Below are 23,943 nucleotides of genomic sequence, written 5' to 3'. Positions count from 1 at the left end.
TCTCTCTCCCCCTTTTCTCTATCACAGATAACATCAAGACCCCACTAGCAATATCATTTGAATGTCATTAAATGACATATATGATAACATGATGATGATTACATCTATGATAACATGATGATGATTACATCTATGATAACACGATGATGATTACATCTATGATAACATGATGATGATTACATCTATGCTAACACGATGATGATTACATCTATGATAACACGATGATGATTACATCTATGCCAACATGAGGATGATTACATCTATGCTAACACGATGATGATTACATCTATGCTAACACGATGATGATTACATCTATGCTAACACGATGATGATTACATCTATGCTAACATGATGATTACATCTATGATAACATTATGATTACATCTATGATAACATCTATGATAACATGATGATTACATCTATGATAACATGATGATTACATCTATGCTAATATGATGACGATTACACCTATGCTAACACGATGATGATTACATCTATGCCAATACGATGATGATTACATTTATGCTAATATAGTGATGATTACATCTATGCTAATATGACGATGATTACATCTATGATAATACTGTGACGATTACATCTATGATAACATGATGATGATTACATCTATGCTAATATGATGATGATTACATCTATGATAACACGATGATGATTACATCTATGATAACATGATGATGATTACATCTATGATAATACAGTGACGATTACATCTATGCCAATATGATGATTACATCTATGATAACACAATGATAATTACACCTATGCTATTTTGATGATTATTACATATATGCTAAAATTATGATGATTGCATACGTATGTTAATATGCAGTAATCATGAGTGCCCTCATATGATAGCCTGTCCTACACACTTCCCAAGGGTGACACAGGACAGAGCATGCGTCCAGTAAATTAAACGTGCACAGAGGTATTTTAAGAGGGGCACCACTGCCCACACATGCCGTTGTACAACACAGTCCCATGCTTGTTTCATATACAACGTTTCACATGCCGGAGGACTGTATACTCACATCCACAGAGAGGAGGAGAGAAGAGGAAAGGAGAGGAGGGGAGAGCTAGGCTGGCTATGGTTCTGTTATCAGTGGGCCCCCAAGGCTCCCAGAGAGACGGGCTGGTGCACCACAGGAATCAGGAATAGGGGGAGGCTACTGGTTAGGGATGGGGAAGGTTACTGGTTAGGGACTGGGGAGGTTACTGGTTAGGAATGGGGGAGTTTACTGATTAGGGATGGGGGAGGGTACTGGTTAGGGATGGGGGAGGTTACTGGTTAGGGATGGGTGAGTTTACTGATTAGGGATGGGAGAGGTTACTGGTTAGGGATGGGGGAGGTTACTGGTTAGGGATGGGGGAGATTACCGGTTAGGAATGGGGGAGGTTACTGGTTAGGGATGGGGGAGGTTACCGGTTAGGGATGGGGGAGATTACCGGTTAGGGATGGGGGAGGTTACCGGTTAGGGATGGGGGAGGTTACCGGTTAGGGATGGGGGAGGTTACCGGTTAGGGATGGGGGAGATTACCGGTTAGGGATGGGGGAGGTTACTGGTTAGGGACTGGGGGAGGTTACTGGTTAGGGATGGGGGAGGTTACTAGTTAGGGATGGGGGGGGGTTACTGGTTAGGGATTGGGGAGGTTACTGGTTAGGGATGGGGGAGGTTACTAGTTAGGGATGGGGGGGGTTACTGTTTAGGGACTGGGGGAGGTTACTGGTTAGGGATGGGGGAGGTTACTAGTTAGGGATGGGGGGGGTTACTGGTTAGGGATTGGGGAGGTTACTGGTTAGGGATGGGGGAGGTTACTGGTTAGGGACTGGGGAGGTTACTGGTTAGGGACGGGGGAGGTTACTGGTTAGGGACGGGGGAGGTTACTGGTTAGGGACGGGGGAGGTTACTGGTTAGGAACGGGGGAGGTTACCGGTTAGGGATGGGGGAGGTTACCGGTTAGGGATGGGGGAGGTTACCGGTTAGGGATGGGGGAGGTTACCGGTTAGGGATGGGGGAGGTTACCGGTTAGGGATGGGGGAGGTTACCGGTTAGGGATGGGGGAGGTTACTGGTTAGGGATGGGGGAGGTTACTGGTTAGGGATTGGGGAGGTTACTGGTTAGGAATGGGGGGGTTACTGGTTAGGGATGGGGGAGGTTACTGGTTAGGGATTGGGGAGGTTACTGGTTAGGGAAGGGGGAGGTTACTGGTTAGGGATGGGGGAGGTTACTGGTTAGGGATGGGGGAGGTTACTGGTTAGGGATGGGGGAGATTACTGGTTAGGGATGGGGGAGGTTACTGGTTAGGAATGGGGGAGGTTACTGGTTAGGGATGGGGGAGGTTACTGGTTAGGGATGGGGAGGAATACTGGTTAGGGATGGGGGAGGTTACTGGTTAGGGATGGGGGAGGTTACTGGTTAGGGACTGGGGAGGTTACTGGTTAGGGATGGGGGAGGTTACTGGTTAGGGATGGGGGAGGTTACTGGTTAGGGATTGGGGAGGTTACTGGTTAGGAATGGGGGAGGTTACTGGTTAGGAATGGGGGAGGTTACTGGTTAGGAATGGGGGAGGTTACTGGTTAGGGATGGGGGAGGTTACTGGTTAGGGATGGGGGAGGTTACTGGTTAGGGATGGGGGAGGTTACTGGTTAGGAATGGGGGAGGTTACTGGTTAGGGATGGGGAGGAATACTGGTTAGGGATGGGGGAGGTTACCGGTTAGGGATGGGGGAGGTTACTGGTTAGGGATGGGGGAGGTTACTGGTTAGGGATGGAAGGGTTAGATTAAGACGAGGATGAGCAAGAGGGGTTCCTCACACCTGTGCCAAAGACAGAGAACAATTAGATTGCGGTAAGGATCTGAATCTCTGCACAAATCACACAGAGCACAGGGACCACAGCAACTACTGCAGATGTTTTCAATCTCCTCTCCTTTAAGAGACCATAGTCTACTGCAGAGGGTGTGACTCTCCTCTCCTTTAAGAGAACACAGTAGCCTCCCGGGTGGTGCAGTGGTCTAAGGCACTGGCTGTGCCACCAGAGATTCTGGGTTCGAGCCCAGGCTCTGTCGCAGCCGGCCACGCCCGGGAGGCCCATGGGGCGGCAAACAAATTGGCACAGCGTTGTCCGGGTTAGGGAGGGTTTGGCCGGCAGGGATATCCTTGTCTCATCGCGCACTAGCAACTCCTGTGGCGGGCCGGGCGCAGTGCACGCTGACCAGGTCAATGTTGTATTGTCACATTTACTCTTGTGCCTGGCAGGAGAAGCTACAGTAACATGTGTAGAATAACCTACCCAAATAGGTGACTGGATTCGAACGCAGGCTTTGTGTTAGCCTGCTAAGTCTTCAGGTCTCATGCAAGGTTACTTATTTCACCTCCGACACATTGGTGCGGCTGGCTTCCGGGTTGGATGTGCATTGTGTCAAGAAGCAGTTGGGTGTGACTCTTCTGGTTGGTTGGGTTGTGTTTCGGAGGAGTCCATACGGGAGTTGCAGCGATGAGACAAGACTCAAATAAGGGTTAAAAAAAGAAGGAAACACAGTAACTACTGCAGAGGGTGTGACTCTCCTCTCCTTTAAGAGACCACAGTAACTACTGCAGAGGGTGTGACTCTCCTCTCCTTTAAGAGACCACAGTAACTACTGCAGAGGGTGTGACTCTCCTCTCCTTTAAGAGACCACAGTAACTACTGCAGAGGGTGTGACTCTCCTCTCCTTTAAGAGACCACAGTAACTACTGCAGAGGGTGTGACTCTCCTCTCCTTTAAGAGACCACAGTAACTACTGCAGAGGGTGTGACTCTCCTCTCCTTTAAGAGACCACAGTAACTACTGCAGAGGGTGTGACTCTCCTCTCCTTTAAGAGACCACAGTAACTACTGCAGAGGGTGTGACTCTCCTCTCCTTTAAGAGACCACAGTAACTACTGCAGAGGGTGTGACTCTCCTCTCTTTTAAGAGACCACAGTAACTACTGCAGAGGGTGTGACTCTCTTCTCCTTTAAGAGACCACAGTAACTACTGCAGAGAGTATGACTCTTCTCCTTTAAGAGACCACAGTAACTACTGCAGAGGGTGTGACTCTCCTCTCCTTTAAGAGACCACAGTAACTACTGCAGAGAGTATGACTCTTCTCCTTTAAGAGACCACAGTAACTACTGCAGAGAGTATGACTCTTCTCCTTTAAGAGACCACAGTAACTACTGCAGAGGGTGTGACTCTCCTCTCCTTTAAGAGACCACAGTAACTACTGCAGAGAGTATGACTCTTCTCCTTTAAGAGACCACAGTAACTACTGCAGAGAGTATGACTCTTCTCTCCTTTAAGAGACCACAGTAACTACTGCAGAGGGTGTGACTCTCCTCTCCTTTAAGAGACCACAGTAACTACTGCAGAGAGTATGACTCTTCTCCTTTAAGAGACCACAGTAACTACTGCAGAGGGTGTGACTCTCCTCTCCTTTAAGAGACCACAGTAACTACTGCAGAGAGTATGACTCTTCTCCTTTAAGAGACCACAGTAACTAGTGCAGAGGGTGTGACTCTCCTCTCCTTTTAAGAGACCACAGTAACTACTGCAGAGAGTGTACTCTCCTCTCCTTTAAAAGACCACAGTAACTACTGCAGAGGGTGTGACGCCTCTCCTTTAAGAGACCACAGTAACTACTGCAGAGGGTGTAACTCTTCTCCTTTAAGAGACCACAGTAACTATTGCAGAGAGTATGACTCTTCTCCTTTAAGAGACCACAGTAACTACTGCAGAGAGTATGACTCTTCTCCTTTAAGAGACCACAGTAACTACTGCAGAGAGTATGACTCTTCTCCTTTAAGAGACCACAGTAACTACTGCAGAGAGTGTGACTCTCCTCTCCTTTAAGAGACCACAGTAACTACTGCAGAGGGTGTGACGCCTCTCCTTTAAGAGACCACAGTAACTACTGCAGAGAGTATGACTCTTCTCCTTTAAGAGACCACAGTAACTAGTGCAGAGGGTGTGACTCTTCTCTCCTTTAAGAGACCACAGTAACTATTGCAGAGGGTGTTACTCTCCTCTCCTTTAAGAGACCACAGTAACTACTGCAGAGGGTGTGACTCGCCTCTCCTTTAAGAGACCACAGTAACTACTGCAGAGGGTGTGACTCTCCTCTCCTTTAAGAGACCACAGTCTATTGCAGAGGGTGTGACTCTCCTCTCCTTTAAGAGAACACAGTAACTACTGCAGAGGGTGTGACTCGCCTCTCCTTTAAGAGACCACAGTAACTACTGCAGAGGGTGTGACTCTCCTCTCCTTTAAGAGACCACAGTCTATTGCAGAGGGTGTGACTCTCTTCTCCTTGAAGAGACCACCGTAACTACTGCAGAGGGTGTGAATCTCCTCTCCTTTAAGAGACCACAGTAACTACTGCAGAGGGTGTGACTCTCCTCTCCTTTAAGAGACCACAGTCTATTGCAGAGGGTGTGACTCTCCTCTCCTTTAAGAGACCACAGTAACTACTGCAGAGGGTGTGACTCTCCTCTCCTTTAAGAGACCACAGTAACTATTGCAGAGGGTGTGACTCTCTTCTCCTTTAAGAGACCACAGTAATTACTGCAGAGGGTGTGACGCCTCTCCTTTAAGAGACCACAGTAACTACTGCAGAGGGTGTGACGCCTCTCCTTTAAGAGACCACAGTAACTACTGCAGAGGGTGTGACGCCTCTCCTTTAAGAGACCACAGTAACTACTGCAGAGGGTGTGACTCTCCTCTCCTTTAAGAGACCACAGTAACTACTGCAGAGGGTGTGACTCTCCTCTCCTTTAAGAGACCACAGTCTATTGCAGAGGGTGTGACTCTCCTCTCCTTTAAGAGACCACAGTAACTACTGCAGAGGGTGTGACTCTCCTCTCCTTTAAGAGACCACAGTAACTATTGCAGAGGGTGTGACTCTCTTCTCCTTTAAGAGACCACAGTAACTACTGCAGAGGGTGTGACGCCTCTCCTTTAAGAGACCACAGTAACTACTGCAGAGGGTGTGACGCCTCTCCTTTAAGAGACCACAGTAACTACTGCAGAGGGTGTGACTCTTCTCCTTTAAGAGACCACAGTAACTACTGCAGAGGGTGTGACGGCTCTCCTTTAAGAGAACACAGTAACTACTGCAGAGGGTGTGACGCCTCTCCTTTAAGAGACCACAGTAACTACTGCAGAGGGTGTGACGCCTCTCCTTTAAGAGACCACAGTAACTACTGCAGAGGGTGTGACTCTCTTCTCCTTTAAGAGACCACAGTAATTACTGCAGAGGGTGTGACTCTCTTCTCCTTTAAGAGACCACAGTAACTACTGCAGACGGTGTGACGCCTCTCCTTTAAGAGACCACAGTAACTACTGCAGACGGTGTGACGCCTCTCCTTTAAGAGACCACAGTAACTACTGCAGAGGGTGTGACGCCTGTCCTTTAAGAGACCACAGTAACTACTGCATACGGTGTGACGCCTCTCCTTTAAGAGACCACAGTAACTACTGCAGACGGTGTGACGCCTCTCCTTTAAGAGACCACAGTAACTACTGCAGAGGGTGTGACGCCTCTCCTTTAAGAGACCACAGTAACTACTGCAGACGGTGTGACGCCTCTCCTTTAAGAGACCACAGTAACTACTGCAGACGGTGTGACGCCTCTCCTTTAAGAGACCACAGTAACTACTGCAGAGGGTGTGACGCCTCTCCTTTAAGAGACCACAGTAACTACTGCAGAGGGTGTGACTCTCCTCTCCTTTAAGAGACCACAGTAACTACTGCAGAGGGTGTGACTCTCCTCTCCTTTAAGAGACCACAGTCTATTGCAGAGGGTGTGACTCTCCTCTCCTTTAAGAAACCACAGTAACTACTGCAGAGGGTGTGACTCTCCTCTCCTTTAAGAGACCACAGTAACTATTGCAGAGGGTGTGACTCTCTTCTCCTTTAAGAGACCACAGTAATTACTGCAGAGGGTGTGACGCCTCTCCTTTAAGAGACCACAGTAACTACTGCAGAGGGTGTGACGCCTCTCCTTTAAGAGACCACAGTAACTACTGCAGAGGGTGTGACGCCTCTCCTTTAAGAGACCACAGTAACTACTGCAGAGGGTGTGACTCTTCTCCTTTAAGAGACCACAGTAACTACTGCAGAGGGTGTGATGGCTCTCCTTTAAGAGAACACAGTAACTACTGCAGAGGGTGTGACGCCTCTCCTTTAAGAGACCACAGTAACTACTGCAGACGGTGTGACGCCTCTCCTTTAAGAGACCACAGTAACTACTGCAGAGGGTGTGACTCTCTTCTCCTTTAAGAGACCACAGTAATTACTGCGGAGGGTGTGACTCTCTTCTCCTTTAAGAGACCACAGTAACTACTGCAGACGGTGTGACGCCTCTCCTTTAAGAGACCACAGTAACTACTGCAGACGGTGTGACGCCTCTCCTTTAAGAGACCACAGTAACTACTGCAGACGGTGTGACGCCTCTCCTTTAAGAGACCACAGTAACTACTGCAGAGGGTGTGACTCTCCTCTCCTTTAAGAGACCACAGTAACTACTGCAGAGAGTATGACTCTTCTCCTTTAAGAGACCACAGTAACTACTGCAGAGGGTGTGACTCTCCTCTCCTTTAAGAGACCACAGTAACTACTGCAGAGGGTGTGACTCTCTTCTCCTTTAAGAGACCACAGTAACTACTGCAGAGAGTATGACTCTTCTCCTTTAAGAGACCACAGTAACTAGTGCAGAGGGTGTGACTCTCCTCTCCTTTTAAGAGACCACAGTAACTACTGCAGAGAGTATGACTCTTCTCCTTTAAGAGACCACAGTAACTACTGCAGAGAGTGTGACTCTCCTCTCCTTTAAGAGACCACAGTAACTACTGCAGAGGGTGTGACGCCTCTCCTTTAAGAGACCACAGTAACTACTGCAGAGGGTGTGACTCTTCTCCTTTAAGAGACCACAGTAACTACTGCAGAGAGTATGACTCTTCTCCTTTAAGAGACCACAGTAACTACTGCAGAGAGTATGACTCTTCTCCTTTAAGAGACCACAGTAACTACTGCAGAGAGTGTGACTCTCCTCTCCTTTAAGAGACCACAGTAACTACTGCAGAGGGTGTGACGCCTCTCCTTTAAGAGACCACAGTAACTACTGCAGAGGGTGTGACTCTTCTCCTTTAAGAGACCACAGTAACTACTGCAGAGAGTATGACTCTTCTCCTTTAAGAGACCACAGTAACTAGTGCAGAGGGTGTGACTCTTCTCTCCTTTAAGAGACCACAGTAACTAATGCAGAGGGTGTTACTCTCCTCTCCTTTAAGAGACCACAGTAACTACTGCAGAGGGTGTGACTCGCCTCTCCTTTAAGAGACCACAGTAACTACTGCAGAGGGTGTGACTCTCCTCTCCTTTAAGAGACCACAGTCTATTGCAGAGGGTGTGACTCTCCTCTCCTTTAAGAGAACACAGTAACTACTGCAGAGGGTGTGACTCGCCTCTCCTTTAAGAGACCACAGTAACTACTGCAGAGGGTGTGACTCTCCTCTCCTTTAAGAGACTACAGTCTATTGCAGAGGGTGTGACTCTCTTCTCCTTGAAGAGACCACAGTAACTACTGCAGAGGGTTTGACGCCTCTCCTTTAAGAGACCACAGTAACTACTGCAGAGGGTGTGACTCTCCTCTCCTTTAAGAGACCACAGTAACTACTGCAGAGGGTGTGACTCTCCTCTCCTTTAAGAGACCACAGTCTATTGCAGAGGGTGTGACTCTCCTCTCCTTTAAGAGACCACAGTAACTACTGCAGAGGGTGTGACTCTCCTCTCCTTTAAGAGACCACAGTAACTATTGCAGAGGGTGTGACTCTCTTCTCCTTTAAGAGACCACAGTAATTACTGCAGAGGGTGTGACGCCTCTCCTTTAAGAGACCACAGTAACTACTGCAGAGGGTGTGACGCCTCTCCTTTAAGAGACCACAGTAACTACTGCAGAGGGTGTGACGCCTCTCCTTTAAGAGACCACAGTAACTACTGCAGAGGGTGTGACGCCTCTCCTTTAAGAGACCACAGTAACTACTGCAGAGGGTGTGACTCTTCTCCTTTAAGAGACCACAGTAACTACTGCAGAGGGTGTGACGGCTCTCCTTTAAGAGAACACAGTAACTACTGCAGAGGGTGTGACGCCTCTCCTTTAAGAGACCACAGTAACTACTGCAGAGGGTGTGACGCCTCTCCTTTAAGAGACCACAGTAACTACTGCAGAGGGTGTGACTCTCTTCTCCTTTAAGAGACCACAGTAATTACTGCAGAGGGTGTGACTCTCTTCTCCTTTAAGAGACCACAGTAACTACTGCAGACGGTGTGACGCCTCTCCTTTAAGAGACCACAGTAACTACTGCAGACGGTGTGACGCCTCTCCTTTAAGAGACCACAGTAACTACTGCAGAGGGTGTGACGCCTGTCCTTTAAGAGACCACAGTAACTACTGCAGACGGTGTGACGCCTCTCCTTTAAGAGACCACAGTAACTACTGCAGACGGTGTGACGCCTCTCCTTTAAGAGACCACAGTAACTACTGCAGAGGGTGTGACGCCTCTCCTTTAAGAGACCACAGTAACTACTGCAGACGGTGTGACGCCTCTCCTTTAAGAGACCACAGTAACTACTGCAGACGGTGTGACGCCTCTCCTTTAAGAGACCACAGTAACTACTGCAGAGGGTGTGACGCCTCTCCTTTAAGAGACCACAGTAACTACTGCAGAGGGTGTGACGCCTCTCCTTTAAGAGACCACAGTAACTACTGGCACATGTAAAATGGAGGTGGTTCAGTGAAATAAGTAACCTTGCATGAGACCTGAAGACTTACATTAGCTCAGCAGGCTAACACAAAGCCTGCGTTCAAATTCAGTCACCTATGCAATATTTGGGTAGGTTATTCTACACATGTTACTGTAGCTTCTCCTGCCAGGCGCAAGAGTAAATGTTAGAATATAACATCTGCGTACATGGGACAATACGAAATGACCAAATCAATGGCAATATAATTATGTTTATGTTTGAGAGTGTTGGCGGCTTGCTGTACATACAGACCAGCACAATGCATACTGCCTCAGCCCTATCTAGCTATTGACCCCACAAATCAATACCCCACAAAACAACCGGCCTGCCACTCAACCAAATAACCTTTCAACACATCGATCCCACTCAATCTCTTATTCTCAAACAAGCAATATAGACTCCGCCACCAAACAAACACTCTTTTCTCCAAGGAACAGGACAAAGTTTGGTTTATAAAGAAAGAAGAGATCAATAAGAAACCTTTAGGGCTGGATAATCCTCAACACTTGATCAGAATGAATCTCCTAATAGAGATGGGCTTGTTCAAAGGGCCTGTGGGACAGACAGACGTACGGAGGGACAGACAGAAAGACAGACGAACGGACAGACGGACGGACTATGGCATCAAACCTCACAGTCCCCACTGACGCAACTCTGGTTAGCTTGCTCAGAATCTAATTGGCTGCCCTGAGATTGGTCCCTCCAGGGGGGCTTGCAAGGTGGCCCATGGATACGGGCCTGGATACCCTGCTATTGTGGTGAGGAGATCTGTCAAACCCTACCACATGATAGCCAAGCAAAATTAATTATTTGGTGAGAGTACAACCTCAGAATGACGATGGAATGACATGGAGATTCTGTGGAGTTATCAACAGACTGAACAGCACACAGCTCAATGTGAGAGAAGAGTGGAGGTTGGTGAAGGAGCAGAGAAACTCTAGTCACCATGTGTCATACTGAGAGAGGAAGAGATAGAGGGAGGGAGAGACAGAGAGCCATACTAAAAGGGACTTGGAGAGAGAGAGTGTGTGTGTGTGTGTGTGCGTGCGCGCACGTGTGTGTGTGTGTGTGATCTAGTCCATTTCAGCACTCCAGCAGTGAGTATCCAACTGACAACCAGTAAATCCACAATAACCTGAAAACCACTATTCCATTACACAACCAACTCACATTAGCTAGCGTTAGCATAATTAGCTCAGTGGCTAACGAGGCTAATGAGGGTGGATGTCAGAACAGGAGCAGCAGGCCAGACATACACAGCCAGTCGCTACTACTAACAATAGATAGATAGAATGCCAGAGAGAGAGAGCGAGAAAGAGATCGACATAGAGAGAAAGAGATAGAGAAATAGAGATGAGAGATGAGCACAGGGGAATAGACAGTCAGGAAAATCCATTACAGAAAATAACCAGAGAGGAGAGGAGAGACTCCTGACATGCTACAGAGGGAGGGGGGAAGGGAGAGAGAGAGAGAGAGAGAGAGCGATCGAGAGAAAAAGAGAGAGCTAAAGAGGGTGATGGAGAGAAAGAGAGTGAGAGAGAGAGCGAGAGAGGGCGACAAGGAGTAATAAGGTAAGAGAATATGCTAGAGGGCTATGACTCACTGGAGAATTTAGTACATATGCTACAAATCACCATGTGTGTCTGTCTCTGTGTGTGTGGTACAGTAGTAACACACGTGTGTGTGTGTGTGTGTGTGTGTGTGTGTGTGTGTGTGTGTGTGTGTGTGTGTGTGTGTGTGTGTGTGTGTGTGTGTGTGTGTGTGTGTGTGTGTGTGTGTGTGTGTGTGTGTGTGTGTGTGTGTGTGTGTGTGTGTGTGTGTGTGTGTGAGAATTGTGTGTGTGTGTGTGAGAATTGTGTGTGTGTGTGTGAGAATTGTGTGTTCCGGGCTGGATATAGTACTTTGGTTATTTAGGCCTGGTAAATTGCACTAATAAAGTGAAGAATTGATTATTGCTCGGTACTGTGTGACTAGTCTTGAACCCAAGGGCTGTGGTGGGTGTGTGTGTGCCACCAGGGGAGAGAGTGGCTGTGAAAACATAAAATAAGGCCACTCGGGCAGAAATGATTGATTCAACGGGTAAATCCAGAAAACCAAGCAAATCGAAGCAATAAAATCTGCTGTACAGTGAGGGAGGGAGAAGAGAGGGGGAGGAAGGGGAGAAAGAGGATGGAGAGTGACAGGTGGGGGGTCATGGGAGTTTGATTGTGTCGGAGGGGGGAATGGGAAAGGAGGTCACAGGGCGGAGGGAGGACGCTAATTGCATAACAGATCTTGTCCAGTCTCTAGACTTAATTTTTCCTCTCTACCTCTCCCCCTTTCTATCTATCTCTCTCCCTCTCTCTCTCTCACTCCCTCTCCATCCTGTATTGTCCTGCTCTGTGGCTTGTATCTAACCCAGTATGTCACCATAACAGACTCAATTTCTATTAGACTGGTCCCAGATCTGTATACTGGCACAAAAAAACTACCTTGCAGCCTTTTGAGAATTACAACAGAGAGAGAGCGAGAGAGAGAGAAATAAATAAATAAAGAGAGACAGAGAGACAGAGAGAGAGAGAGAGAGAGAGAGAGAGACGGAGAGAGAGAGAGAGAGAAATAAATAGAGACAGAGAGAGAGAGAGAGAGAGAGAAATAAATAGAGACAGAGAGAGAGAGATAGAGAGACAGAGACAGAGAGAGAGAGAGACAGAGAGAGAGAGACAGAGAGAGAGAGACAGAGAGAGAGAGAGAGAGAGAGAGAGAGAGAGACAGAGAGATAGAGAGACAGAGAGAGAGAGAGACAGAGAGAGAGAGAGAGAGAGAGAGAGAGAGAGAGAGAGAGAGAGAGAGAGAGAGAGAGAGAGAGAGAGAGAGAGAGAGAGAGAGAGAGAGAGAGAGAGAGAGAGAGAGAGAGGCTATACTAAAACTCTTTAACATCGTCCTTAGCTCTGGCATCTTCCCCAATATTTGGAACCAAGGACTGATCACCCCAATCCACAAAAGTGGAGACAAATTTGACCCCAATAACTACCGTGGAATATGCGTCAACAGTAACCTTGGGAAAATACTCTGCATTATCATTAACAGCAGACTCGTACATTTCCTCAATGAAAACAATGTACTGAGCAAATGTCAAATTGGCTTTTTACCAAATTACCGTACAACAGACCATGTATTCACCCTACACACCCTAATTGACAACCAAACAAACCAAAACAAAGGCAAAGTCTTCTCATGCTTTGTTGATTTCAAAAAAGCCTTCGACTCAATTTGGCATGAGGGTCTGCTATACAAATTGATGGAAAGTGGTGTTGGGGGTAAAACATACGACATTATAAAATCCATGTACACAAACAACAAGTGTGCGGTTAAAATTGGCAAAAAACACACACATTTCTTCACACAGGGTCGTGGGGTGAGACAGGGATGCAGCTTAAGCCCCACCCTCTTCAACATATATATCAACGAATTGGCGCGGGCACTAGAACAGTCTGCAGCACCCGGTCTCACCCTACTAGAATCCGAAGTCAAATGTCTACTGTTTGCTGATGATCTGGTGCTTCTGTCACCAACCAAGGAGGGCCTACAGCAGCACCTAGATCTTCTGCACAGATTCTGTCAGACCTGGGCCCTGACAGTAAATCTCAGTAAGACCAAAATAATGGTGTTCCAAAAAAGGTCCAGTCACCAGGACCACAAATTCCATCTAGACACCGTTGCCCTAGAGCACACAAAAAACTATACATACCTCGGCCTAAACATCAGCACCACAGGTAACTTCCACAAAGCTGTGAACGATCTGAGAGACAAGGCAAGAAGGGCCTTCTATGCCATCAAAAGGAACATAAATTTCAACATACCAATTAGGATCTGGCTAAAAATACTTGAATCAGTCATAGAGCCCATTGCCCTTTATGGTTGTGAGGTCTGGGGTCCGCTCACCAACCAAGATTTCACAAAATGGGACAAACACCAAATTGAGACTCTGCATGCAGAATTCTGCAAAAATATCCTCCGTGTACAACGTAGAACACCAAATAATGCATGCAGAGCAGAATTAGGCCGATACCCACTAATTATCAAAATCCAGAAAAGAGCCGTTAAATTCTACAACCACCTAAAAGGAAGCGATTCCCAAACCTTCCATAACAAAGCCATCACCTACAGAGAGATGAACCTGGAGAAGAGTCCCCTAAGCAAGCTGGTCCTAGGGCTCTGTTCACAAACACAAACACACCCCACAGAGCCCCAGGACAACAGCACAATTAGACCCAACCAAATCATGAGAAAACAAAAAGATAATTACTTGACACATTGGAAAGAATTAACAAAAAAACAGAGCAAACTAGAATGCTATTTGGCCCTAAACAGAGAGTACACAGTGGCAGAATACCTGACCACTGTGACTGACCCAAACTTAAGGAAAGCTTTGACTATGTACAGACTCAGTGAGCATAGCCTTGCTATTGAGAAAGGCCGCCGTAGGCAGACATGGCTCTCAAGAGAAGACAGGCTATGTGCACACTGCCCACAAAATGAGGTGGAAACTGAGCTGCACTTCCTAACCTCCTGCCCAATGTATGACCATATTAGAGAGACATATTTCCCTCAGATTACACAGATCCACAAAGAATTCGAAAACAAATCCAATTTTGATAAACTCCCATATCTACTGGGTGAAATTCCACAGTGTGCCATCACAGCAGCAAGATTTGTGACCTGTTGCCACAAGAAAAGGGCAACCAGTGAAGAACAAACACCACTGTAAATACAACCCATATTTATGTTTATTTATTTTAACTTGTGTGCTTTAACCATTTGTACATTGTTACAACACTGCATATATATAATATGACATTTGTAATGTCTTTATTGTTTTGAAACTTCTGTATGTGTAATGTTTACTGTTCATTTTTATTGTTTATTTGACTTTTGTATATTACCTACCTCACTTGCTTTGGCAATGTTAACACATGTTTCCCATGCCAATAAAGCCCCTTGAATTGAATTGAATTGAATTGAGAGAGAGAGAGAGAGAGAGAGAGAGAGAGAGAGAGAGAGAGAGAGAGAGACAGAGAGAGAGAGATAGAGAGACAGAGACAGAGAGAGAGAGAGACAGAGAGAGAGACAGAGAGAGAGAGAGAGAGAGAGACAGAGAGAGAGAGATAGAGAGACAGAGAGAGAGAGAGAGAGAGGGAGAGAGAGAGACAGAGAGAGAGAGAGAGAGAGAAGGAGGAGGGTATGAGACCACTGGTAATAAAGTTGAAGGAATAGCTCCACTATCCTCCCTCAGACACAGCCCTCTCTCACCAGCTGGCTTCAATGTCAACTTGGACTGTTACTGTGTGACACAGCTGCTTGGGAAAAAACAAGCAAGGTTTGAACTTAACATTTGGAAGTTTCCTCATGTTGTTTTGGTGTGTTTTCCCTGCCTTTTGACAAACAGGGGTTGATTTTACCCATATGTTGGGGGATAGAGTTACAGGATTTGTGGGGAAGAGGAGCTGGGATTGGTGTGTATGTGTGTGTGTCTGTCTGTGGATTGGTCATAGGAAACGGCAGGATGTGAGTCTGACTGCAGGGATTTAGACACAGTCTCTGAGGGCTTTGTTTCTGCCAGACCCACTCATACAGAGAGAGGGGGGGAAGACAAAGACCTTAACACGCACACGTATGTCCACACACACACAGAGCACTCCTAAGCGCTGCAGAGCCAATCACAACTTTTTATTCCCCCCGCTGTTAACTTCTCTAGGATAGGGGGCAGCATTTTCACTTTGGATGAATAGAGTGCCCAGAGTGAACTGCTTCCTACTCTGTCCCAGATGCTGATATATGCATATTATTATTACTATTGTATATGAAACACTCTGAAGTTTCTAAAACTGTTTGAATGATGTCTGTGAGTATAACAGAACTCATATGGCAGGCAAAAACCTGAGAAAAAATCCAAACAGGAAGTGAGAATTCTGAGGCTGGTCGATTTTCAACTCATCGCCTATTGAAATCCCAGTGGGATATGGATCTGTTTGCACTTCCTACGCCTTCCACTAGATGTCAACAGTCTGTAGAACGTTGAATGAAGCTTCTACTGTGATGTGGGGCCGGATAGGAGCTGTTTGAGTCAGTGGTCTGGCAGAGTGCCAGTTCCTGGTCATGCGCATTCCACATGATATCGACTTGCGTTCCATTACTTCTATAGACACAAAGGAATTCTCCGGTTGGAACGTTATTGAATATTTATGATAACAACATCCTAAAGATTGATTCTGTACTTAGTTTGACAAGTTTATTCGACCTGTAATATAACTTTTTGAAGTTTTTGTCCGACGTTCGCCTGGATCTGCGCGAGCGTTTGGATATGTGTACTATACGTGCTAACAAAAGTAGCTACTTGGACATAAATAATGGACATTATCGAACAAAACAACAATTTATTGTGGAACTAGGATTCCTGGGAGTGCATTCTGATGAAGATCATCAAAGGTAAGGGAATATTTATGATGTAATTTCGTATTTCTGTTGACTCCAGAAATGTTGGCGGAGAAATGTTGTTTATATCTGAGCGCCGTCTCAGATTAGTGCATGGTTTGCTTTTTCCGTAAGTTTAAAAAAAAATCTGACACAGCGGTTGTATTAAGAACAAGTGTATCTTTAATTCTATGTAAAACATGTATCTTTCATCAAAGTTTATGATGAGTATTTCTGTTATTTGATGTGGCTCTCTGCAATTTCTCAGGATATTTTGGAGGCATTTCTGAACATGGTGCCAATGTAAACTGAGATTTTTGGATATAAATATGCACATTATCGAACAAAACATACATGTATTGTGTAACATGATGTCCTATGAGTGTCATCTGATGAAGATCATCAAAGGTTAGTGAGTAATTTTATCTCTATTTCTGCTTTTTGTGACTCCTATCTTTGGCTGGGAAAATGGCTGTGTTTTTCTGTGGCTATGTACTGACCTAACATAATCGTTTGGTGTGCTTTCGCCATAAATCCTATTTGAAATCAGACATGTTGGCTGGATTCACAACAGGTGTAGCTTTAATTTGGTGTCTTTCATGTGTGATTTCATGAAAGTTAGATTTTTATAGTAATTTATTTTAATATGGCGCTCTGCATTTTCTCTGGCTTTTGGCCAAGTGAGACAGTAGCGTCCCGCCTAAACTGTCTGGAAAAATGGCTGTTTTTTTCTACCTTGCAGCCTTTTGAGAATTAAAACAGAGAAAGAGAGACAGAGAGAGAGGCAGAGAGAGAGAGAGAGAGAGAGGCAGAGAGGCAGAGAGGCAGAGAGGCAGAGAGGCAGAGAGGCAGAGAGGCAGAGAGGCAGAGAGAGAGAGAGAGAGAGAGAGAGAGAGAGAGAGAGAGAGGAAAAGAAACACCTAGATATGCTGCACAGATTCTGTCAGACCTGGGCCCTGACAGTAAATCTCAGTAAGACAAAAACAATGGTGTTCCAAAATAGGTCCAGTTGCCAGGACCACAAATACAAATCTAGATATTGTTGCCCTAGAGCACACAAAAAACTATACATACCTCAGCCTAAACATCAGCACCACTGGTAACTTCCATAAAGCTGTGAACGATCTGAGAGACAAGGCAAGAAGGGCCTTCTACGTCATCAAAAGGAACATAAAATTTGACATTCCATTTAGGATATGGCAAAAACCCATTGCCCTTTATGGTTGTGAGGTCTGGGGTACGGTAACCAACCAAGAATTCACAAAATGGGACAAACACCAAATTGAGATTCTGCATAAAGAATTCCGTCAAGAGAAGACAGGCTATTTGCACACTGAACACAAAATGTATTTTCCTTTTTGACGTTTGAAATATCTCTATTCCTTTGAAACTTTTATGAGTGTTATGTTTACTGTTCATTTTACTTTTGTTTAATATCTATTTCATTTGCTTCGGAAATGTAAACATATTATGTTTGAATTGAATTGAGAGGCTGACTTTTAATGTGTCCCCCATGCCTAAAAATATATTGTGTACTACCAAACCTCAACACAACTACATTACCTGGTATAATACATACTAGAGAGATGTACTACCAAACCTCAACACAACTACATTACCTGGTATAATACATACTAGAGAGATGTACTACCAAACCTCAACACAACTACATTACCTGGTAGAATACATACTAGAGAGATGTACTACCAAACCTCAACACAACTACATTACCTGATATAATACATACTAGAGAGATGTACTACCAAACCTCAACACAACTACATTACCTGGTATAATACATACTAGAGAGATGTACTACCAAACCTCAACACAACTACATTACCTGATATAATACATACTAGAGAGATGTACTACCAAACCTCAACACAACTACATTACCTGGTAGATTACATACTAGAGAGATGTACTACCAAACCTCAACACAACTACATTACCTGATATAATACACCCTAGAGAGACATGTACTACCAAACCTCAACACATCTACATTACCTGATATAATACATACTAGAGAGATGTACTACCAAACCTCAACACAACTACATTACCTGATATAATACATACTAGAGACATGTACTACCAAACCTCAACACAACTACATTACCTGGTAGAATACATACTAGAGAGAGGTGTACTACCAAACCTCAACACAACTACATTACCTGGTAGAATACATACTAGAGAGAGGTGTACTACCAAACCTCAACACAACTACATTACCTGGTAGAATACATACTAGAGAGATGTACTACCAAACCTCAACACAACTACATTACCTGATATAATACATACTAGAGAGACATGTACTACCAAACCTCAACACAACTACATTACCTGATATAATACATACTAGAGAGATGTACTACCAAACCTCAACACAACTACATTACCTGGTAGATTACATACTAGAGAGAGATGTACTACCAAACCTCAACACAACTACATTACCTGATATAATACATACTAGAGAGACATGTACTACCAAACATCAACACAACTACATTACCTGGTAGATTACATACTAGAGAGATGTACTACCAAACCTCAACACAACTACATTACCTGGTAGAATACATACTAGAGAGAGACATGTACTACCAAACCTCAACACAACTACATTACCTGATATAATACATACTAGAGAGATGTACTACCAAACCTCAACACAACTACATTACCTGGTATAATACATACTAGAGAGATGTACTACCAAACCTCAACACAACTACATTACCTGATATAATACATACTAGAGAGATGTACTACCAAACCTCAACACAACTACATTACCTGATATAATACATACTAGAGAGATGTACTACCAAACCTCAACACAACTACATTACCTGATATAATACATACTAGAGAGATGTACTACCAAACCTCAACACAACTACATTACCTGATATAATACATACTAGAGAGATGTACTACCAAACCTCAACACAACTACATTACCTGATATAATACATACTAGAGAGATGTACTACCAAACCTCAACACAACTACATTACCTGATATAATACATACTAGAGACATGTACTACCAAACCTCAACACAACTACATTACCTGGTAGAATACATACTAGAGAGATGTACTACCAAACCTCAACACAACTACATTACCTGATATAATACATACTAGAGAGAGATGTACTACCAAACATCAACACAACTACATTACCTGGTAGATTACATACTAGAGAGAGATGTACTACCAAACCTCAACACAACTACATTACCTGGTAGAATACATACTAGAGAGATGTATTACCAAACCTCAACACAACTACATTACCTGGTAGAATACATACTAGAGAGAGATGTACTACCAAACCTCAACACAACTACATTACCTGGTATAATACATACTATAGAGATGTACTACCAAACCTCAACACAACTACATTACCTGATATAATACATACTAGAGAGATGTACTACCAATCCTCAACACAACTACATTACCTGATATAATACATACTAGAGAGACATGTACTACCAAACCTCAACACAACTACATTACCTGATATAATACATACTAGAGAGATGTACTACCAAACCTCAACACAACTACATTACCTGGTATAATACATACTAGAGAGATGTACTACCAAACCTCAACACAACTACATTACCTGATATAATACATACTAGAGAGATGTACTACCAAACCTCAACACAACTACATTACCTCGTATAATACATACTAGAGAGATGTACTACCAAACCTCAACACAACTACATTACCTGGTAGAATACATACTAGAGAGAGATGTACTACCAAACCTCAACACAACTACATTACCTGGTATAACACATACTAGAGAGACATGTACTACCAAACCTCAACACAACTACATTACCTGGTATAATACATACTAGAGAGATGTACTACCAAACCTCAACACAACTACATTACCTCGTATAATACATACTAGAGAGATGTACTACCAAACCTCAACACAACTACATTACCTGATATAATACATACTAGAGAGATGTACTACCAAACCTCAACACAACTACATTACCTCGTATAATACATACTAGAGAGATGTACTACCAAACCTCAACACAACTACATTACCTGATATAATACATACTAGAGAGATGTACTACCAAATGCTCCCTAAAACACTTCAGCGAGCAGGCCTTTCTAATCGACCTGGCCCGGGTATCCTGGAAGGATATGGACCTCATCCCGTCAGTAGAGGATGCCTGGTTGTTCTCTAAAAATGCCTTCCTCACCATCTTAAATAAGCATGCCCCATTCAAAAAATCTAGAACTAAGAACAGATACAGCCCTTGGTTCACTCCAGATCTGACTGCCCTTGACCAGCACAAAAACATCCTGTGGCGTTCTGCATTAGCATCAAATAGCCCCCGCGATATTAAACTTGTCAGGGAAGTCAGGAACCAATATACACAGTCAGGAAAGCAAAGGCTAGCTTTTTCAAACAGAAATTTGCATCCTGTAGCACTAACTCCAAAAAGTTCTGGGACACTGTAAAGTCCATGGAGGCTAGGAAACACTGTCACCACAAATAAATCTACAATAATCGAGAATTTCAATAAGCATTTAACTACGGTTGGCCATGCTTTCCACCTGGCTACCCCTACCCCGGCCAACAGCTCTGCACCCCCCGCAACAACTTGCCCAAGCTTCCCCCTGCTTCTTCTTCACCCAAATCCAGATAGCTGATGTTCTGAAAGAGCTGCAAAATCTGGATCTCTACAAATTAGCTGGGCTCGAAAATTTGGACTCTCTTTTTCAAAAATGATCCGCACAAAGTGTTGCAACCCCTATTACTAGCCTGTTCAACCTCTCTTTCGTATCGTCTGAGATCCCTAAAGATTGGAAAGCTGCCACAGTCATCCCCCTCTAAACCCAAACTGTTATAGACCTATATCTATCCTACCCTGCCTTTCTAAAATCTTCAAAACCAAGTTAACAAACAGATCACCGACCATTTCGAATCCCACCGTACCTTCTCCACTATGCAATCTGGTTTCCGAGCTGGTCATGGGTGCACCTCAGCCACGCTCAAGGTCCTAAACGATATCATAACCGCCATCGATAAAGACAGTACTGTGCAGCCGTATTCATCGACCTGGCCAAGGCTTTCAACTCACCGCATTCTTATCGGCAGACTCAAAAGCCTTTGTTTCTCAAATGACTGCCTCGCCTGGTTCACCAACTACTTCTCAGATAGAGTTCTGTGGATGGAATTTATATGTTTAAATGAACGATTAGAATATTCCACCCCGAAACGATATAATTGTATGTAATTGATTAGAATCATCTCTAGGGTGTCTTAAACACAGACTGTCTGAGCAAGATTCGGTGCCGACCTTGGCTAGGGGCCACTGAGAGATTTGGGAAAGGACAGGGTGTGATTCTCACGGTCCCTAATCTCTGTCGGCTGGGTAGTGGGACAGTGTGTGCGTAGGATACCTAATGTTTGTGTGTGAAAGTATGTGCGTAGGATACCTACTGTTTGTGTGAAAGTATGTGCGTAGGATACCTACTGTTTGTGTGAAAGTATGTGCGTAGGATACCTACTGTTTGTGTGAAAGTATGTGCGTAGGATACCTACTGTTTGTGTGAAAGTATGTGCGTAAGAAGCCAGTATAAAATTAATGGTTTTGTACAACTAACCAGCGCGCCCGTGAATAAACATTTTGACTATCATAGCTGGGCCTCCGTCTGTTTCATTCAACCCGTATCTTACAAATTCTGGGTGGCAGACGGAGTAGTTAATTGAATTGGGTTTATGAACATTGAGAACATAATTCTTGTGACAAGTTCAGTGTGTCAAATCGGAGGGCCTGTTGTCCGAACCTCTGGCAGTCTCTATGGGGGTGCCACAGGGTTCAATTCTCGGGCCGACTCTTTTCTCTGTATATATATCAATGATGTCGCTATTGATGCTGGTGATTCTCTGATCCACGTCTACGCAGATGACACCATTCTGTATTCATCTGGCCCTTCCTTGGACACTGTTAACAGACCTCCAAACGAGCTTCAATGCCATACAACACTCCTTCCGTGGCCTCCAACTGCTCTTAAATGTTAGTAAAACTAAATGCATGCTCTTCAACCGATTGCTGCCCGCACCCGCCCACCCACCTAGCATCACTACTCTGGACGGTTCTGACTTAGAATATGTGGACAACTACAAATACCTAGATGTCTAGTTAGACTGTAAACTCTCCTTCCAGACTCACATTAAGCATCTCCAATCCAAAATTAAATCTAGAATCGGCTTCCTATATCACAACAAAGCCTCCTTCACTCATGCTGCCAAACATACCTTTGTAAAACTGACTATCCTACCGATCCTTGACTTCAGTGATGTAATTTACAAAATAGCCTCTAACACTCTACTCAGCAAATTGGATGCAGTCTATCACAGTGCCATCCGTTTTGTCACCAAAGCCCCATATACTACCCACCACTGCGACCTGTATGCTCTCGTTGGCTGGCCCTCACTACGTATTCGTCGCCAAACCCACCCACTGGAGAGGAGGCCTGTTCTGTTGTGTGGGGATGAGAGGAGGCTAGGCCTGTTCTGTTGTGTTCTGTTGTGTGGGGATGAGAGGAGGCCTGTTCTGTTGTGTTCTGTTGTGGGGGGATGAGAGGAGGCCTGTTCTGTTGTGTGGGGATGAGAGGAGGCCTGTTCTGTTGTGTGGGGATGAGAGGAGGCCTGTTCTGTTGTGTGGGGATGAGAGGAGGCCTGTTCTGTTGTGTGGGGATGAGAGGAGGCTTGTTCTGTTGTGTTCTGTTGTGTGGGGATGAGAGGCGGCCTGTTCTGTTGTGTTCTGTTGTGTGGGGATGAGAGGCGGCCTGTTCTGTTGTGTTCTGTTGTGTGGGGATGAGAGGAGGCTAGCTGCTCCTGACTCCTTTTCTTCTAGATGAAAGAGAGGGACTGTACTGTCTGTGACTGCCAAATAGGAGCTCCAATACATTGTGTATAATCATGACCAGGCAGTGGTGTGTGTGTGTGTGTGTGTGTGTGTGTGTGTGTGTGTGTGTGTGTGTGTGTGTGTGTGTGTGTGTGTGTGTGTGTGTGTGTGTGTGTGTGTGTGTGTGTGTGTGTGTGTGTGTGTGTGTGTGTGTGTGTGTGTGTGTGTGTGTGTGTGTGTGTGTGTGTGCTGCATTGAATAGGCCCTCTGGCATATGGCTACTCTCAAATGTGGCTGGTCTTCAAGAAAGGTTTGTACAGTAAGATGTATAAACTAAGCTATGTTAAGATAGTTGTTTCTAGTTAACATAGTTTACCTTTCATCCAGGGCTGTCAAATTCCTTGTTTCGAACCGCACAATCTCATTTGACGACACTTCCGAGCTGTCTCTCCGCCCTGGCTTCCCATTGGATGTTCTTCTGATGAGTGTGTCTGTCTCCGCCTCCCCCCCGTTTTGAGAGCCCAGTGGTTTGGTCCCATTCTCCAGGTTGAGGAGGTTGAGGTAGGACTCGGCACCGTCCACCTGGGAAGCGGTGACTTTTTTTTTTTGGAGTGGCCCTGCAGGGGTGGAGGTGATGGGCTGGTCCATGCTGCTCAAGCTGTAATGGTTTTTCAGGTTGAGTGACAGAGACCTGGTCGTCCATGACGACTCCTGATCATCTAC

General features: G+C 44.9%; 1 protein-coding gene and 1 long non-coding RNA gene across 3 annotated transcripts in view; one reads left to right on the top strand and one right to left on the bottom strand.

The window, feature by feature from the left end:
- Positions 1 to 23,943, bottom strand: part of LOC139544245 (carboxyl-terminal PDZ ligand of neuronal nitric oxide synthase protein) — a 220,360-nt gene that overhangs the window by 37,612 nt on the left and 158,805 nt on the right. The window contains exons 10-11 of one of the 2 annotated variants that reach the window (XM_071351157.1): positions 23,597 to 23,939; positions 2,709 to 2,832 (exon numbers count right to left, since the gene is read on the bottom strand). In XM_071351157.1, the coding sequence (XP_071207258.1) occupies positions 2,793 to 2,832; positions 23,597 to 23,939 (383 nt within the window). In that variant the 3' untranslated portion in view covers positions 2,709 to 2,792. Of the gene's footprint in view, positions 1 to 2,708; positions 2,833 to 23,596; positions 23,940 to 23,943 lie in introns of those variants that run through there. The other variant, XM_071351156.1, reaches the window with a different exon arrangement.
- Positions 11,190 to 23,943, top strand: part of LOC139544247 (uncharacterized) — a 32,505-nt gene continuing 19,751 nt past the window's right edge. Inside the window, exon 1 of the long non-coding RNA XR_011668836.1 lies at positions 11,190 to 11,408. This is a non-coding gene — a long non-coding RNA (uncharacterized lncRNA). The remainder of the gene's footprint in view (positions 11,409 to 23,943) is intronic.

The sequence above is a fragment of the Salvelinus alpinus genome, chromosome 18 (genome assembly GCF_045679555.1).
Source record: "Salvelinus alpinus chromosome 18, SLU_Salpinus.1, whole genome shotgun sequence".
Classification (NCBI taxonomy): Eukaryota; Metazoa; Chordata; class Actinopteri; order Salmoniformes; family Salmonidae; genus Salvelinus; species Salvelinus alpinus.
This window is presented reverse-complemented; position numbering and strand designations above follow the sequence as displayed.